At 42.6% G+C, this 20,271-nt stretch overlaps 1 protein-coding gene across 2 annotated transcripts in view; it reads left to right on the forward strand.

Annotated features, from left to right (window-relative positions):
• The window catches only part of THBS4 (thrombospondin 4), a 233,753-nt gene that overhangs the window by 180,530 nt on the left and 32,952 nt on the right, over positions 1–20,271 (forward strand). For both annotated transcript variants that reach the window (XM_059890619.1, NM_001034728.1), the window contains 1 exon segment: positions 10,053–10,256. In XM_059890619.1, the coding sequence (XP_059746602.1) occupies positions 10,053–10,256 (204 nt within the window).

Raw genomic sequence — 20,271 nt, forward strand, 5'->3', positions numbered from 1 at the left:
TCTGGAGTACGGTGAAATCTGGATTCTGTGCCCTGCGGCTCTGTGGGCCGCCCTCCCTTCGGCGATGACACCCTAAATCTTTCGATGTTAGCCTAGTCTGAGGCCACATACCCAAGAAAGGTGCAATATTACTCTTTTACCTTGCCGCTCGCCTTTTTCTGCTCCAGCTCTGCTGGGGCTTTGGGAGTTGGCTTGATCTCTTGAATCTGGAGGTAAATTGAACAGGAAGGCTAAGAAATGGGTCTTTCTCTACAGAGGTTAAAAATTAGATAAATACTTTGAAAAGCACTTGGATAATCAATCTTCAAACCCCTTTGTGAAAAGAACCGTTGTGCAGAAAGCACTTAAGCTTAAACAGAATTTTGGGAAGACCGAAAGGAAGAAGTTATTTAACCAAGAAAAGCTCTTAGGGCTCTAATTGGCTAGCCAGTGATCGCCTTCATCTGCTTGAAATTGATGCCTGGGGTTAATTTCTTTCCGGCTAAGGAAATAAAACTTGAAGTAAAAATTGCTATTTCTAGGAAGCCAGAATCAAGATTGCTTATCCTGGTCCCTTCCCCTCCCACTGCAGTAATTACCCGTTTAAACTTTGCATTTCACCAAACAACTCACTCTGATTCCAGACCAGGCTACCAGAATTGTATTGTCAGGGGGTACTGAACTGCTTTTAGTTTGAGTTGAAATGTTTAAAACGCTGCAGTTTATTCATTGCAACCTTGCTTCTGGGACGGTAAGAAAGGAAACTTTTTTTAAAAATTAGTATATAATTGGCATATAATGTTATATCAGTTTTAAGTGTACAACATAATGATTTGATAATTGTATACACTGCAAAACGTTCACCACAAGACTAGTTAATACCTGTCGCCACACATGGCTGCAGTTTTTTCCCTTGTGATGAGGACTCTAAGATCTACTCCCTTAGCAACTCTCAAATATGCAATACAGTACTATTAACTGTAGTCACCAGGCTGTATGTTACATCCCCACGGCTTATTTTACAACTAGAAGTTTGTACCTTTTGGCCTTCTTCATCTGTTTCACCCCCACAACCACCACTCCCACTTCTGGCAACCATTAATCTGTTCTCTGTATTCTATGAGATTCTTCTTGTTTTTAAGATTTCACATATGAGATCATACGTAATTTGTTTTTCCCATTACACTTAGCATAATGCCCATGAAGTCCATCCATGTTGTTATAAATGGCAAGATTTCATTCCTTTTTTATGATTGGATAATATTCTATCATATATGTGTGTCTACACATATATATATGTCATTTTTTATATCCATTCATTGATAGACACGGGTTGTTTTCATATCTTGGCTATTATAAATAGTGCTGTGATGAATAACTCCATGTATCTTTTAGAGTTAATGGTTTCATTTTCTTTGGATAAATACCCAGGGGTGAAATTGCTGGATCATATGCAAAGAGTCAGACACGACTGAGCGACTGAACTGAACTGACTGATGGTAGTTTTAATTTTTTGAGAACCCTTCATACTGTTTTCCGTAGTGACTGCACCAACTTGCATTCCCACCAGTGATGTACAGTTCAGTTCAGTTCAGTCGCTCAGTCGTGTCCAACTCTTCATGACCCCATGAATCACAGCACGCCAGGCCTCCCTGTCCATCACCAAGTCCTGGAGTTCACTCAAACTCACGTCCATCGAGTCGGTGATGCCATCCAGCCATCTCATCCTCTGTCGTCCCCTTTTCCTCTTGCCCCCAATCCCACCCAGCATCAGGGTCTTTTCCAATGAGTCAACTCTTCACATGAGGTGGCCAAAGTACTGGAGTTTCAGCTTTAGCATCAGTCCTTCCAATGAACACCCAGGACTGATCTCCTTTAGCATGGACTGGTTGGATCTCCTTGCAGTCCAAGGGACTCTCAAGAGTCTTCTCCAACACCATAGTTCAAAAGCATCAATTCTTCGGTGCTCAGCCTTCTTCACAGTCTAACTCTCACATCCATACATGACCACTGGAAAAACCATGGCCTTGTCTAGATGGACCTTTGTTGGCAAAGTAATATCTCTGCTTTTTAATATGTTATCTAGGTTGGTCATAACTTTCCTTCCAAGAAGTAAGCGTCTTTTAATTTCATTGCTGCAGTCACCATCTGCAGTGATTTTGGAGCCCAAAAAAATAAAGTCTGACACTGTTTCCACTGTTTCCCCATCTATTTCCCATGAAGTGATGGGACCAGATGCCATGATCTTCATTTTCTGAATGTTGAGCTTTAAGCCAACTTTTTCAGTCTCCTCTTTCACTCTCATCAAGAGGCTTTTTAGTTCCTCTTCACTTTCTGCCATAAGGGTGGTGTACAAGGGTTCCCTTTTTCCCACATTTGCACCAACACTTGCTGTTTCTTGTCTTTTTAATACTAGCCGTTCTAACAAGTGTAAGGTAGCATGCCACTGTGGTTTTGGTTTGCGTTTCTCTGGTTACTAGTGATGTTGGGCATCTGTTCATGTATATGCGGGCTGTCTTCTTTGGGGAAAAGTTTATTTGGATTTTCTGCCCAATTTTAAACATGTTTGCTTGTAGTTCTTGGTTGTTTTGCGTGTCTTTTCTGTTGAGTTGTATGAATTCATTATATGTTTTGGATATTAACCCCTTACAGCAGAGATGTGATGTGCGGATATTTTTTCCCACTCCGCAGGTTGCCTTTTCATTTCAGTGGTTTCCTTTGCTGTGTGAAGCCTTGTAGTTTGATGTAGTCTCCCTTGTTTACTTTTCTTTGTTGCCTTTACTTTTGGTGTCAGAAGGAAGCTCTTTAACACAGTTCAAAAACTTTCTTACTGCAGACGTTATTTAACAGGTTTGAATTCATGGGTCTAATATTTTGTGTTACTCAAATTCTTGACATTTGAACGTGCAACTTCATGGTGTGCAGGTATGGATTTTGCTTCTCCTGAGACAGAGCTGCCTGTTTCGTGGAGACTCGAAATCAGGCTATACCTACATTATCTGGTTAACTTAATTGCTGTAGATGATCTGATTAAGTCAAGTTTCTGATAGATGCCTTTATTGAATTGATTAGTCTTACAGTTATCAGCTCAGCTGAAAAATTTGCTCGTCTCCTTTCTCCGCTGAGCTGCCTTGCTATTCTTATTAGTAAATATTTGATTTTCATGACACGGTGGTTGGGCTCATTGGTAGCAGTAATTTCACCTGTGCACGACTAGAAGATTGTGCTTAGATCTTGGCACTATTACTGAAGTGTAATAACATTAATAGAAACTTGCAGTGTCTCATTTCCTTTTCAGAATGCTCTCCAAGCTCATTACTAACTAATCCCAACTCTGCCTCTTGAGAGAGAAACCAGTGGATTAGAAGAACCATACAGATTGAAATGTGATTAATTTAGTTTGAGGTGAATTATGAAGTAATCGTGGTCAAAGCAAGAATCAGGAATACCAAGAGTTTAGTTCTGCATGCAGTTCCCATCCTTGAAACACACATCTCTTTCCTGAAGATGTCTTGTCCTAAAGAGAATGTTTAAATATGTTGTCTTATTTCCCTTCTCTTTCACTGGTGAGAATATAAAGTTTCCAGTTCTCTGTAAATTTAAAAATTCTCCACCCCGTCTTGAACTACACTGGGCAGCAATCCTCACGTTTGGGGAATGTGGGACACAAGAAAAAACATAATAGATAATCTGCTTTCCGACATTGCTAGTGTTAATTTCATTATTGTGAAAGATTCTCAGTATATATGAAAGAAAGAATACAGATCCAATCTGAAGACAGGTCATCTTATAAAAAGAGTAGACATTCCTAAGTAACTAGGCTTCTACCTTTTCTTTTGTAACTATTTTTTCTTACAAAAGCAATACATCTTCATTGTATTGTAAAAAAAAAAAATAGAAAATCGGATAAACAAAAGAAAAGGAAGTTTAAAATGTAAATATAATCATACAAACAAGAGATGGGTACTATTCATGTCAGCATTTTGTCATATTGCTTTTCAGTTCTTTTTGTAGTTCAGTTCAGTTTAGTTGCTCAGTCCTGTCCGACTCTTTGTGACCCCATGAACTGCAGCACGCCAGGCCTCCCTGTCCATCACCAAATCCCACAGTTTACTCAAACTCATGTCCATCCAGTCGGTGATGCCTCCAACCATCTCATCCTCTGTCGTCCCCTTCTCCTCCCACCTTCAATCTTTCCTGGCATCAGGGTCTTTTCAAATGAGTCAGTTCTTCGCATCAGGTGGCCAAAGTATTGGAGTTTCAGCTTCAGCATCAGTCCTTCCAATGACCATTCCGGAATGATTTCCTTTAGGATGGACTGGTTTGATCTCCTTGCCGTCCAAGGGACTCTAAAGAGCCTCCTCCAACACCACAATTTAAAAGTATCAGTTGTTCAATGCTCAGCTTTCTTTATAGTCTGACTCTCACATCCATACATGACTACTGGAAAAACCATAGCTTTGACTAGACAGACCTTTGTTGGCAAAGTACTGTCTCTCCTTTTTAATCTGCTATATAGATTGGTCATAACTTTTCTTCCAAGAAGCAAACATCTTTTAATTTCATGGCTGCAATCACCATCTGCAGTGATTTTAGAGCCCCCAAAAATAAATTCTGTCACTGTTTCCATTGTTTCCCCATCTCTTTGGCATGAAGTGATGGGACCAGATGCCATGATCTTAGTTTTCTGAAGGTTGAGTTTTAAGCCAACTTTTTCACTCTCCTCTTTCACTTTCATCAAGAGGCTCTTTAGTTCGTCTTCACTTTCTGCCATAAGGGTGGTGTCATATGCATATCTGAGGTTATTGATATTTCTTCCGGCAGTCTTGATTGCAGCTTGTACTTCATCCAGCTCAGCATTTTCTCATGACGTACTCTGCATATAAGTTAAATAAGCAGGGTGACAATATACAGCCTTGATGCACTCCTTTCCCGATTTTGAACCAGTCTGTTGTTCCATATACAGTTCTAACTGTTGCTTCCTGAACTGCATGCAGATTTCTCAGGAGGCAGGTAAGGTGGTCTGGTATTCCCATCTCTTTCAGAATTTTCCACGGTTTATTGTGATCCACACAGTCAAAGGCTTTGGCATAGTCAATAAAGCAGAAATAGATGTTTTTCTGGAACTCTCTTGCTTTTTCAGTGATCCAGTGGATGTTGGCAATTTGATCTCTGGTTCCTCTGCCTTTTCTAAATCTAGCTTGAACATCTGGAAGCCTGATTTGGAGAATTTTGAGCATTACTTTGTTAGCATGTGAGATGAGTACAATTTTGCGGTATTTGAGCATTTTTTGGCATTGCCTTTCTTTGGGGTTGGGATGAAAACTGATCTTTTCCAGCCCTGTGGTCCCTGCTGAGTTTTCCAAATTTGCTGGCATATTGAGTGCAGCACTTTCACAGCATCATCTTTTAGAATTTGAAATAGCTCAACTGGAATTCCATCACCTCCACTAGCTTTGTTCGTAGTGATGCTTCCTAAGGCCCACTTGACTTTGCATTCCAGGATATCTGGCTCTAGGTGAGTGATCACACTGTCGTGATTATCTGGGTCGTGAAGATCTTTTTTGTATAGTTCTTCTGTGTATTCTTGTCACCTCTTCTTAATATCTTCTGCTTCTGTTAGGTCCGTACCATTTCTGTGCTTTATTTTGCCCGTCTTTGCATGAAATGTTCCCTTAGTGTCTCTAATTTTCTTGAAGTGATCTCTAGTTTTCCCCATTCTGTTTTCCTCTATTTATTTGCATTGATCTCTGAGGAAGGCTTTCTTATCTGTCCTTGCTGTTCTTTGGAATGCTGCATTCAGGTGGCTATATCTTTCCTTTTCTCCTTTGCCTTTTACTTCTCTTCTTTTCACAGCTATTTGTAAGGCCTCCTCAGACAGCCATTTTGCCTTTTTGCATTTCTTTTTCTTGGGGATGGTCTTGATCCCTGTCTCCTGTACAATGTCATGAACCTCTGTCCATAGTTCATCAGGCACTCTGTCTCTCAGATCTAATCCCTTGAATCTGTTTCTCACTTTCAATGTATAATTGTAAGGGATTTGATTTAGGTCATACCTGAATGGTTAGTGGTTTTCCCTACTTTGTTCAATTTAAGTCTGAATTTGGCAATAAGGAGTTCATGATCTGAGCCACCGTCAGCTCCCAGTCTTGTTTTTGCTGACTGTATAGAGCTTCTCCATCTTTGGCTGCAAAGAATATAATCAATCTGATTTCAGTGTTGACCATCTGGTGATGTCTATGTGTAGAGTCTTCTCTTGTGTTGTTGGAAGAGGGTGTTTGCTATGGCCAGTGCGTTCTCTTGGCAAAACTCTATTAGCCTTTTCCCTGCTTCATTCTGTACTCCAAGGCCAAATTTGCCTGTTACTCCAAGTATTTCTTAACTTCCTACTTTTGCATTCCAGTACCCTATAATGAAAAGGACATCTTTTTTGGGTGTTAGTTCTAGAAGGTCTTGTAGGTCTTCATAGAACCGTTCAACTTCATCTTCTTCAGCATTACTGATCAGGGCATAGACTTGGATTACTGTGATAATCTTTCTCCCCATAGTATATCATGAGCATCTTTCCATATATAAGTATTCAGTTGCGTTACTGTTTTTGATAGTATTACTCTTTTTGGGTGGACCAAAATTTCCTGGGTAGCTCAGCTGGTAAAGGATCCACCTGCAATGCAGGAGACTCCGGTTCAATTCCTGGGTTGGGAAGATCCCCTGGAGAAGGGATAGGCTACCCACTCCAGTATTCTTGGGCTTCCCTTGTGGCTCAGATGGTAAAGAATCCGCCTGCAATAAAGAAACTGCGGGATACCTGGGTTCTATCCCTGGGTTGGGAAGATCCCCTGGAGGAGGGCATGACAACCCACTCCTGTATTTTAGCGTGGAGAATCCCCATGGATAGAGGAGTCTGTCTGGCTACAGTTCATAGGGTGACAAAGAGTTGGATGAGACTAAGCACAGCATAAAATATATTTAGCCTGGGCTCTAGCATAGGACAGTTGATTGTTTCCAGTGGTTTGAAATTGTAAATAATTTATTGAACATTTGTAGTGCCACAGGATGGTTTGGGATGGCTGAACCCCTGTAATCTCTGTCAAACCCTACTATCTCTGGTAAAGAGAGGCGAAATGCTATGCCAGCAAAGATCCAGGTTTCCCACCTCTTCCAATTAGATTTTCACATAACTCCTTCCTACATAGAAGCTTTAGAATTAATACTGGTGGTGAATCTCCTTGTACCTAAATACATTACTGTGTTATCCATTATTTTCTTAAGGTAAATTCCTTTAGTAGAGTCACTAAATCAAAGAGCATGTGTGTCTTAGGGTCTTTGATACTGTTTTTTAAACTGGCTTCCAAGTGTTCATTCTAGTGTAAATCTTTACCCACCGGTATATGAGTACCCAGTTCCCCGAATTCTCACTAACAGTTGGGTATTGTTGCATTTATTGTTTTCAATTTGATGAGGGAAATAATACCTTAATGCGTTTTTTTAACGTTTATTTATTTAAGAGTCGGACACGACTGAGCAACTTTTTTCACTTTCATGCATTGGAGAAGGAAATGGCAACCCACTCTGGTATTCTTGCCTGGAGAATCCCAGGGACGGTGGAGCCTAGTGGGCTGCCGTCTGTGGGGTCGCACAGAATCGGACACGACTGAAGCGACGCAGCAGCAGTGTTGTGTCTTCATTGCTGTGCAAGGGCTTTCTCTAGTTGCAGTGAGCGGGGGCTCCCCTTCCTTGCACTGTGCAGGCTTCTCAGTGTGGTGGCTTCTCTTTTGAGCAGCACAAGCTCTTGGCACATAGGCTTCAGTAGTTGCAGTGTGTGGGCTCATGAGTTGTGCCTTGCGAGCTCTAGAGCACTGGCTCAGTAGTTGTGGCACACACACACACACACACACACACACACACGCACACACTTAGTTGCCCTGCAGCATGTGGGATCTTCTCAGAGCAGGGATCGGACCAGTGTCCCCTGCATTGGCAGGTATATTCTTAACTGGACCACCAGGGAAGCCCTACCTTGATGTTTAAGTTAGCAATTCCTTCATCATTAGTTAAGCATGTGAACACATTATTTGTGTACTTATTTGCCCTTGTAATACTTTTTTGGTAAATTGTTTTTTCGTGTTATATGCCCATTTTTTTCTGTTAGGATGCTTATTTCATTGATCTATAAGAACTCTTTATAAATTACAGATACTATGACCGTCTTTCAGTTCAGTTCAGTTCAGTTCAGTCGCTCAGTCGTGTCCGACTCTTTTCGACCCCATGAATCGCAGCACGCCAGGCCTCCCTGTCCATCACCAACTCCTGGAGTTCACTCAGACTCACGTTCATCGAGTCAGTGATGCCATGCAGCCATCTCATCCTCTGTCGTCCCCTTCTCTTCCTGCCCCCAATCCCTCCCAGCATCAGGGTCTTTTCCAATGAGTCAACTCTTTGCATGAGGTGGCCAAAGTACTGGAGTTTCAGCTTTAGCATCAGTCCTTCCAAAGAAATCCCAGGGCTGATCTCCTTCAGAATGGACTGGTTGGATCTCCTTGCAGTCCAAGGGACTCTCAAGAGTCTTCTCCAACACCACAGTTCAAAAGCATCAATTTTTCAGCGCTCAGCTTTCTTCACAGTCCAACTCTCACATCCATACGTGACCACTGGAAAAATCATAGCCTTGACTAGACAGACCTTTGTTGGCAAAGTAATGTCTCTGCTTTTGAATATGCTATCTAGTTGGTCATAACTTTCCTTCCAAGGAGTAAGCGTCTTTTAATTTCATGGCTGCAATCACCATCTGCAGTGATTGTGGAGCCCCAAAAAATAAAGTCTGACACTGTTTCCCCATCTATTTCCCATGAAGTGATGGGACCAGATGCCATGATGTATGACCGTCTTTAGTAACCAGATTATTATATCCAGAAACAGCTCTGGAGCCTGAAGTTCTTGCAGGCTGTGGGATTGTTCAAACAATTTTGCATAAACCAAAAGAAACATTAGGTAACAGTCTAGTGAGAGTTACCCAAATTTGGCCTTTGCCTTTGAAATTAACTGGACACACTTTTTTATAGCTTTCATAAAGTTTAAAAGTGCAGCTGGCTTGTATCAAAAGCAACTTGTACAATATAAACTTAGATTCTAGATTTTGTAGACCAACTCTGTCAGGTTATACAGTCAAGAAACAGAAAGCACGTTGTACTGTTTTGTTTCCATTTTGTTTCCACATTGTCAGACTCACAATTTCTTAGCAGAGAAATACTGGAGAACTGTAAACGCACAAAGGCACACTTAGGTCCCACAAAGGTAGCAGATTGTTTTGTTGACACTGTATCTCCCATCACATCCATGCTTTCCATGGCATTCCTTGTGTCGTTTATTACTGACCAGGAATAGACAGCTGGATTTGATCCAGGAGGCACATGTGGGATCCCAAGGCAGAAATTCACTACTAGGGGACATAAGAGAAACAATGACTTGGATGCTCTTACCTGTATGCACGTGTGCATGCTAAGGTAGCTTCGGTCATGTCCAATTCTCTGTGACCCCATGGACTATAGCCTGCCAGCCTCCTCTGTCCGTGGGATTCTCCAGACAAGAATACTGGAGTGGGTTGCCATGCCCTCCTCCAGGGGATCTTCCCGATCCAAGGATCAAACCCACGTCATTTCTTATGTCTCCTACACTGGCAGGTGGGTTCTTTACCACTAGCCCCACCTGGGAAGCCCATGTTCTTTCCCGACCCCCCACATGCTAAACATTTAGTACTTTTCCTGGTGGGCATTTTCAGAGTCACTTCTTCAGGCAAAATGGATTTGCAAATTTTGTCTTCTCTTGGGGTCTATAACTTGGTGATGAATATTGTGCTATATTTCTTCTGGTTCAAATATCCAGTCACCGTAGAGTGATCAGAGACAACTGGCAAGTTTGACAATGTGGAAAAATGATTATAATATCAGCTTACTTCATAGCTTACTGTGAAAATTGTCCCCCCTCTAAAACAACAAAACAAAACAGAAACAAAAACCACGTTTGTCCGTAAGTTAAACTTTCACTGATTGTCCTTGTCTTCCCGTTCTCCCCAGTCTTTGACCTTCTCCCATCTGCCAGCCAGAGGCTGAACCCGAGTGTTCTGCAGCCGATCCTGACAGACCCCACTCTGAACGAGCTCTACGTGATCTCCACCTTCAAGCTGCAGTCGAAAAGCTCAGCCACCATCTTCGGCCTTTACTCTTCAGCTGATCACAGCAAATATTTTGAATTTACTGTCATGGGACGTTTAAATAAAGGTAAGCAAGTTTGTAGAAATCATTTTCTTAAAAATCCTCTCTGCCTCTTCCAGAATTTGGGGGTAGGGGGTCTTCTTTCGTTCAGGTTGTTCCATCCACCATTCATTTCAGCTTTCAATACCAAATTCTTCTACTTGTACATTTACCTGTATAGGGAGGGTGAGTTGATATCGGGAGAAAGAAGGAAGACTTGCCTGTGGCCAAAATGCGCTTTGACATTGCCCCATCCTTATGTTATTCTGGATCCAGTTCCTGAAGGGACAGGACCCAGCGCAATTAAGCCACTGTATTAGTTCTACCTGCTGTAACACTTACCATAAACTCCGTAAAGTCTGTGGCTTAAGCAATAGACTTTAATTTCCCATAGTACCGGAGACTGGGAAGTCCAAGGTCAAGCTGCTAGCAGATTGGGTGCCTGGTGGGAGCCTGAGTGCTGACTTGTAAATGGCCACCTTCTCACCGTGTCCTCACGTGGCCTCTCCTCGGTGTGTATTGGTGGAGAGAGAGAAAGAGGAAACTCTGTCTTCCTTTTCTTATAAGGACACTGATGCCATCAGGAGGGCCCTATCCTCATGACCTCGTCTAAACCGAATTCCCACCCAGAGCACTTCCTCTACCATCACTCTGAGGACCGGGGCTTCAGCACATGAACTTGAGGGGAACACAGCACTCAGCCTGTAATAGCCACTCACCCCATTCTTTGTGCTCCCGTAGAGGCATGTGGCAGACTTAACTCCTAGCTCTGTGAGCGGCGCCTGGACTTGACGGAGACACTATATGTCACAGGTGGAACTAGATGAATAGCTCTCTTTTCTACCTGTTTTGTGCCAGTTTACACAGATCTGTCACTTGGTTGTTGCCCCTGCTGTCAAATGTTTCACTGTCAAAGTGAGTTACTACGGTATACTAAGAAATGACTCGCAAAGAAAAAGGTCACTGTTTTTTCATCTCCTCCTCTTCCACCCGTGCCCTGGGGACAGCACCTGTTCCTGCTTATTGAGGAATGTGACAGATACGTGTCTGTGCTGCCTGATGTTTTTAATAAAAAAAGAGGAGGATTGGTCCTTCCTGCAGAGATTTTTTGTTATTTATTTCAATTTGCTTTACAAAGGAGATGCTTCGAGCACTTCAGACTCTCTCAGACTCTAATTGTGATTGAACACTTAAAGCTGCAGGTGTTAGGAACTGAAAGAAACCCCTAATTCTTAGCGTTCACAGGACAATAGAATTAAAAGCAAAAAGGAATGGGCTTTTAGTGGCTTCTTTTATGTCCGTTTCCAATATCCTCCTTCCCTCCTCCCACTCCCAGCCCACTCTTAAGTCTGCTTTCTCTGTTCCTCATGGCCTCTCAGGGGCTGAGGTGCAGTTTCAGATCATGGAAGGAGTTGGGGACCTGGCTCATGATTTAGCCGATGGCTCAACCATTCCTGCTCCCTTTGCCCCACCTGAAGCCATGTTGGGAGGTCATTTTTCCCCATCTCTCCACCGTGATTCTGATAACCCCATTTTGCCTCAGATCTACTGAAGGAACAGCTTGTCTTCTGAGAACCCAAGCTACTCAGTTTATGATATATAAAAACCACCCTGCTCTTTAAAGGAGGAGCTTCCCTTTTAAGAAGCTATCTAAACTATTTTAAATACTCTGGAAGGTTTTTCTTTTAGCTCATTCAGCTTGGCGGCTAAAAGGCCTTCAGTAGAGTGAAGAGCTCTGCCTCTAGGTTTTCACTCTCGCTGAATCTCACTCTACTTCTAAATCTGCCATAGTGGAAAAACAGGAAGAAACTCCCCCCTCCGCCTGCACTGATTTCTTTCTATTTGCTCTGTAGAGGCTGGGGGAATGCTTGGGCAGGTAGATGTTTTTCCTTTGAAGAGTCATCAGTGAGTCAACCAGAGGAGCCTGGAAGGCTGCAGTCCATGGGGTCGCTAAGAGTTGGACATGACTGAGCAACTTCCCTTTCACTTTTCACTTTTCACTTTCATGCATTCGAGAAGGATATGGCAACCCACTCCAGGGTTATTGCCTGGAGAATCCCAGGGACGGGGGAACCTGGTGGGCTGCCGTCTATGGGGTCGCACAGAGTCGGACACGACTGAAGCGACTTAGCAGCAGCAGCAGCAGCAGCAGAGTTGTGAGAGTTGAAGAATTTGACATACAAGTTTCCCTGGAGCAGTAGGAAAAAATGCAGAGATTTGCCATCACTGAAAGGTCTCAGAAGGAGCAGCAGCGCGTTCTGACTGGAACAAGAAAGAGAAGTCAGTGGGTCCATCAGGCCCAAGAAAAGGATGTGGTGTGTGGTTGTAACTCCCTGTGGAGGTGTTCAGAGGTGGTGTTGGATTGCATCCTGGACACCTGTACGTCTTGTTGCCCAACCTCAAGAGTTAACAAACAGCCCAGACATCATTGGTTTACTGGAAAGGGGTGCTTACAAGTCTGCAGCAAAAGGTCCTGGAGAGACATCCCACTGTATCTGGCAGACAGCAGGCAGGACATGGCAGCAATCTTGGCCATTCAGGGGGATACGGAGGCTACCATTTGTAGGGGGAACTGACATCAGGTTGACTGTCAGTTACCAGGGAAACCAGCAGCTGGGACACATCTCTCACAGCCCCCTCAGATTAATGACCTCAGATTAATTAAACGCAGATGTATGTTACTGAGTCCAAGTTCACTCTGCTCGCCACATGACAGGCCTGTGAATCGTGAGACAGGTGTCAAGGCAAGGAATATGACTTTATTCAGAAAACCGGCAGACTGAGAGGATGGCAGAGTGGTGTCTCCAAAAAATCATCTTTTCAGGGTCTGGATGCCAGTTTGTTTTATGGTACAGAGTGGGAGAGGAGGTGAGGAAGTAAAGTAAAAAGGCCACTTCTTTTGCAGAACAGGAGAGGATGTGTTAACTTCTTTTCTGCAGCCATGCACAGATGGGCAGAGTCAGATTGTCTCCCTGTGAGCTCAACACAGACACTTTAACATTCGGGCAGAGGGACCGTGTTCCCTGAGGGAGGCCGTTATCTATGATTATAATAACAAAAGCAACACAAAGCAAAGGTTAAAGTCAAAGAAACATATCCAACAGGAGTCAGAATTGACTCCTCCCTGTTACAGTAATAAATTTAGTAAACCAGCTGGTGGAGTTGTCCTGGCCTAAGGATTAGAACAGCCACTAGTTGGGGCAGGGGGTGAGCACAGTCATGTGAGTAGGGAGTAGGTGAAGCAGGGACCAGGCGAGCAAGAGATCACAAAGGGCAGGAGGACATCTTTGGTGGCCTGACCCTTTGTGGCCGTGTACCCCTGCTGTGATCTGTGGAGGGTGGGGGACAATCACCATCCTGGAAGGTGAACCCCAGTCATCATTCAGCTGACTCGCCTCAGCTGATCTTCACGGAGAGTAATGAAACAGAAGAACTCAAGATATATCTCTTGTGACTAAAAACACTGGAGTAGGAAATAGGATACATCTTTACCCCTATTAAAGTTATGGTTTGGGAGAGGGCAACTGCACAGATGGTGTCAAAGAGCAAGGTTTGGTCATCTGGGCCCTAGATGAGCTCTTAAGAGAAACTCGAGCATTTCCCATGAGAGCTGCAAAGAAGGGAGTTTGCCACTGGGCTCTCTGTTTCTCTGTGACTCTGTTTCTTAGGCTCCAAAATCACTGCAGATGGTGACTGCAGCCATGAAATTGAAAGATGCTTGCTGCTTGGAAGAAAAACTATGACAAACTTAGACAGCAGATTAAGAAGCAGAGACATCACATTGCTGACAAAGGTCCATCTAGTCAAAGCTATGTTTTTTTTCAGTAGTCATTTATAGGTGTAAGAGTTGGACCATAAAGAAAGTTGAGCACCAAAGAACTGATGATTTTGAACTGTGGTGTTGAAGAAGACTCTTGAGAGTCCCTTGGACGGCAAGGAGATCAAACAAGTCTGATTTCTAAAGGAAATTTTATTGGAAGGACTGATGCTGAAGCGAAATTCCAGTACTTTGGCCACCTGATGCAAAGAACTGAGTCATTGGATAAGACCCTGATGCTGGGAAAGATTGAAAGCAGGAGGAGAAGGAGACCACAGAGGATGAGATGGTTGGATGGCATCACCGATTCAGTGGACACGAGTTTGAGCAAGGTTCGGGAGTTGGTGATAGACAGGGAAGCCTGGCGTGATGCAGTCCAAGGGGTCACAAAGAGTCGGACCCAACTAAACAACTGAACTGAACTCTCTGTTTCTCACTCTCCAAGTCATCTTCTCATAGCTGCCTCATTAGTGTTCACAAGGCATAGCTTGGATCTAGTTACATCTGACCCCAGAGACCTAGAGTGACTTCCCATCCCAAACTGAGTAAGATACACACATCCCTGCTGGGCATTCAGGGCTTTCCGCTGCCTGACTCCCAACCAGCCTTTCCAGTTTATCCGTCCTTCCAGCCATCCATGCAGCTCATGTTTCCATGGGATGGATTTAACTGTGGTTCCCTGGACCCACGCGTGCTGTCTCTCCTTTTCTGTGCTTTTGCTCTTGCCCTCTGCTGCCCCCGTTGCCTGCCCTGCACCATCTCCAGATACTGAAATTTTCCACATGCAAGGCACATCTCAAATTCCTCCTGACACCTTTCCTTATAACTTCGCACCTCCACAACTCTTAATTTGCCTTGGATTTGAATGACTTATATGCCTTTTCTCCTGCTGGTTATAAGCCCCCTTAAGGCAGGGACCGAGCATCCCTTAACTCCCCTGTCTGCTGCAGCACATAGCTCAGTGCCCTGTACGTGGAAGTGTCTCATGAAGAGGCTGAGTAGAATAAATGGAGGCTGAGAAGAGTAGCTTTGCTAAGAAAAACGTTCACTGTTGTGGAAATTCTAGATGTATCCAGTGTCTGTCACTTAGTAGGTCTGGCTCAGAATTGCTTTTGAGTGAATGAGTGTTGAAGACCGTTTGGATAAAGATTTAAAAGAAATGCAGGTAGTGTTTCTGATAGAAATGATCTATCAGATTATTGGTAACACAGGTGATATAATCTTGATAGAAATGAGCATTCTGTAGAAACCACCGGGGCTGGGTAGAAGATATGATTGATTTTCTTGAATCTGGCATAGAGACAACTTTGCAGGTAGTATCCTGAGTTTGAGACACAGTTGAAAGTCTTAACTGTGTCACCATGAAAACATCTCTGAATCGCTCTTAACCTCAATTTACTATCTCTAAAGCGAGGGTGATAATAGCTACCTTTCAAGGTGATTGCAGAAACTGACTTATATAAAGTATAATAACTTTTTTAGGCTGTGAAGCTCAATAAAAATTTCAGATTCCTATATTAGATAGATAGACAGACAGAGACATCTCTCTACTATTTAAGAAACTGTCTTCCAAAACTGATGAGTTGGTGAACTCTTGGCTTGCCTTAGCGAAAGCCTCACCTCTCAGAAAAAGCATGAAGACTGCTTCTTCAGCCTAAATTTGACAGTCACAGAAACACAGCTTGGTGCTGTGGAAATGAAGGGAGCTCTAAGAACTGGTGGTAATGACTGGACAGAGCCAGCCGAGCTCCTCAACCTGCGATAGGAGAAGTCAGATAGTTCAGAGTGGTTGTTCTGAAGCCTGCAGGCTAATGAGAGATAAAATTTGAAAAAGATGAAAGAGTTTAAAAGTTAGAATTTTGGAATTCCTTGTCAGTCCAGTGGTTAGGAGTCTGAGCATTCCCTACCAAGGGCCCAGGTTTAGTCCCTGGCCAGGGAACTAAGATCTTGAAAACCATGTTGTAAAGCCAAAAAAAATAGTTAGAATTCTGAACAAAATACTGAAGGGGAAAAATGAGACACTTACAATACTATTTCTTTATGGAGCCATTCCAGTGAAGCAAGGCTGTACTGAAGGTTCAGTGCTCATTTTCCCTTTTAACTTTCTCTACATTCTTACTAGGCACCATTGAATGAGCTTAGTTTTAAAGTGGTCATATGCAGAAAGTGCAAAGAATTTTCTTGAACTTTCAGACAAACTCCCAGAGGGTTGTATTATTATTCATTCCTTTGGGGATTTCCTGGGAAAGAAAGCTAGGGTTATTTGAAGGCAGATAGATTTACTAAAACTAAGTCCTAGACTTTTTAATCAATTTTATGAAGTCACTTACTATACCTTTCTGAATAATGTAAAAAAAGAATGAGCTAGGTAAATAGTACTATTGGGGGTTGGTAAGTTGCCTTGTAGCAAAGTATGTAGTGTTTTCTGACAAGGCTTTGTCTTCAGCATTGAACTTTTCAATGAATCAGTGACTTGGGTGAAAACACAGACAATATTTTATAATGTTTGCAATTGGCACAAAACTGGAAAAGACAGTTGAACATATAGGATGCCATCATCAAGATTTCCAAAGTCTTACCAAGCTGACTCAACAAGCCACAATCAGATGAAATTTAACAATAATAAATGTAAATCCTTTCTCTAGTACTGAAAAGTAAATTGCAGATACACAGGTTGTGGGAGACCCAAAAACTAAGATCGTGGTATCTAGTCCCGTACTTCATGGCAAATAGATGGGGAAACAATGGAAACAGTGAGAGACTTTTATTTTCTTGGGCTCCAAAATCACTGCAGATGGTGACTGCAGCCATGAAATTAAAAAAATGCTTGCTCCTTGGAGGAAAAACTATGACAAACTTAGACAGCATATTAAGAAGCAGAGATATCACATTGCTGACAAAGGTCCATCTAGTCAAAGCTATGATTTCTCTAGTAGTCATGTATGGATGTGAGAGTTGGACAGGAAATCCGTCCTGAATAGTTATTGGAAGGACTGGTGCTGAAGCTGAAACCCTGATACTTTGGCCACCTGATGCAGAGCCAACTCATTGGAAAATAACCTGATGCTAGGAGATTGAAGGCAGGAGGAGAAGACAGAGACAGAGGATGGGATGGTTGGATGGCATCATCAATGGCACATGAGTTTGAACAAACTCTGGGAGATAGTGAAGGACACAGAAGCCTGGCGTGCTGCAGTCCATGGGGTCGCAAAGAGTCGGACATGACTGAGCGACTCAACAACAACAATGACAACAACACCCTAAGCATTCTAATCAACAGTGTTAAGAACCACCCAGTGTTGAGCTCAGTGCCTGGCACTTATAGTTGCTCAAAAATGTTTGCTGAATGAATAAACAGATAAGGTGATGCAACTTTTTAAAAAGTTTCTTAAATTTTCAGTTCAGTCAGTTCAGTTCAGTCCCTCAGTCGTGTCCAACTCTTTGCAACTCCGCGGACTACAGTACACCAGGCCTCCCTGTCTGTCACCAACTTCTGGAGCTTGCTCAAACTCATGTCCACCACATTGGTGATGCCATTCAACCATCTCATCCTCTGACATCCCCTTCTCCTCCTGCCTTCGATCTTTACCAGCATCAGGGTCTTTTCCAGTGAGTCAGTTCTTTGCATCAGGTGGCCAAAGTATTGGAGTTTCAGCTTCAGCATCAGTCCTTCCAATGAATATTCAGGACTGATTTCCTTTAGGATGGACTGGTTGGATCTCCTTGCAGTCCAAGGGACTCTCAAGAGTCTTCTCCAACACCACAATTCAAAAGTATCAATTCTTCAGCAGTCAGCTTTCTTTATACTCCAACTCTCACATCCATACATGACTACTGGAAAAACCATAGCTTTGACTAGACAGATCTTTGTTGGCAAAGTAATGTCTCTCCTTTTTAACATGCCGTCTAGGTTTGTCATAGCTTTTCTTCCAAGGAGCAGGCGTCTTCTAATTTCATGGCTGCAGTCACCATCTGCAGTGATTTTGGAGCCCAAGAAAACAAAGTCTCTCACTGTTTCCACTGTTTCCCCATCTATCTGCCATGAAGTGATGGGACCAGATGTCATGATCTTAGTTTTCTGAATGTTGAGTTTTAAGCCAACTTTTTCACTCTCCTCTTTCACTTTCAAGAGGCTTTTTAGTTCCTCTTCACTTTCTGCCGTAAGGGTGGTGTCACCTGCATATCTGAGGTTATTGATATTTCTCCCCACAATCTTAATTCCAGCTTGTGCTTCCTCCAGCCTGGCATTTGACATGATATACTCTGAATATAAGTTAAATAGCAAGGTGACAATATACAATCTTGATGTTCTCCTTTCCCGATTTGGAATAAGTCTGTTGTTCCATGTCCAGTTCTAACTGTTGCTTCCTGACCTGCATACAGATTTCTCAGGAGGCAGGTAAGGTGGTCTGGTATTCCCATATCTTGAAGAATTTTCCACAGTTTGTTGTGATCCACACAGTCAAAGGCTTTGGCATAGTCAATAAAGCAGAAGTTGATGTTTTTCTGGAACTCTCTTGCTTTTTTGATGATCCAACGGATGTTGGCAATTTTTTTTTTGGAGAATAATATTTTTATTTTATTTTTTGGCGATTCATTTCACACATTATATTATACATGTTTCAATGCCATTCTCCCAAATCATCCCACCCTCGCCCTCTCCCACAGAGTCCAAAATACTGTTCTATACATATGTGTCTCTTTTGCTGTCTCACATACGGGGTTATCGTTACCGTCTTTCTAAATTCCATATATATGCGTTAGTATACTGTGTTGGTGTTTTTCTTTCTGGCTTACTTTCTGGCTTACTTCACTCTGTATAATAGAGTGGTTCCTCTGCCTTTTCTAAATCCAGCTTGAACATCTGGAAGTTCATGGTTCACATACTGTTGAAGCCTGACTTGGAGAATTTTGAGCATTACTTTGCTAGCATGTGAGATGAGTGAAGTTGAGTGGTAGTTTGAGCATTCTTTGGCATTGCCTTTCTTTGGGATTGGAATGAAAAGTGACCTTTTCCAGTCCTGTGGCCACTGCTGAGTTTTCCAAATTTGCTAGCATATTGAGTGCAGCACTTTCACAGCATCATCTTTTCAGGATTTGGAATAGCTCAACTGGAATTCCATCACCTCCACTAGCTTTGTTTGTAGTGATGCTTCCTAAGGCCCACTTGACTTTGCATTCCAGCATGTCTGGATCTAGGTGAGTGATCACACCATCGTGGTTATCTGGATCATGAAGATCTTTTTTGTATAGATCTTCTGTGTGTTCTTGCCACCTCTTTTTAATATCTTCTGCTTCTGTTTGGTTCATACAATTTCTGTCCTTTATTGTGCCCATCTTTACATGAAATGTTCCCTTGGTAAAACTAATTTTCTTGAAGAGATCTCTGGTCATTCCCTTTCTATTGTTTTCCTCTATTAATTGTACATTAATATGTAGATGGGACCAGATTTGTGGAAGCTAGTAGTCCCCCTGGATTCGTAATTATCCGGCCACATCTAGCATACGCTGTCTGGTTGTGAGCACATTTCATAGGGACATTGTCAAGTCAGAGATTACTTTGAAGAGAGTCACTAAACTGGCACCTTTCTGTGTCCTGTGTTTTTTTTTTTTTTTTTAATACCACATCACAAGTCAAAAAGTTAAAGGAAATGGAGAAATCAAGGAGCCAAACAAAAGACATGAGAGAGATGAAAGTTGCCTTAAAAATATTTGAAGAATATCACTTCGATTGAGGATAAGATTAAATCTGTCTATAGTCCTGAAGAGTAAAATTAGGACACACTGGTGGAGGGCAGAGGAAACAGATATTGGCTCTGAATTAGGAAAATCTTGGGGAGCACTCCAAAAGTGAAATGGGTTTTTCTGCAAAGTAATGAGTTCTTTGTTACTGGAAATGTGCTGGTAGAGGCTACATTTTTATTGAAGGGATTTGTGGAGTGAGATATTAAGCTGGATGACTTATAATGCTAATATTCTGTGGCTCTGCTAAGGCTAGAGAGAGTTCCATGGGCATCAAAGTTGCTTTGTAATTTTCTCCTCTAAGGTGACCTTAGGATTCTGTGCACACTTAAAACTGTCTCCTCTAAGGTCACCCTGAGATTCTGTGCACACTTAACAACTGTCTCCTCTAAGGTGACCTTGGGATTCTGTGCACACTTACAACTTTCTCCCCTACCAGGTAGATGTGTAGTGATGCCTCATAACTTATCCAAGCATAGAGCC

Source organism: Bos taurus, chromosome 10, assembly GCF_002263795.3.
Source record: "Bos taurus isolate L1 Dominette 01449 registration number 42190680 breed Hereford chromosome 10, ARS-UCD2.0, whole genome shotgun sequence".
Lineage (NCBI taxonomy): Eukaryota > Metazoa > Chordata > Mammalia > Artiodactyla > Bovidae > Bos > Bos taurus.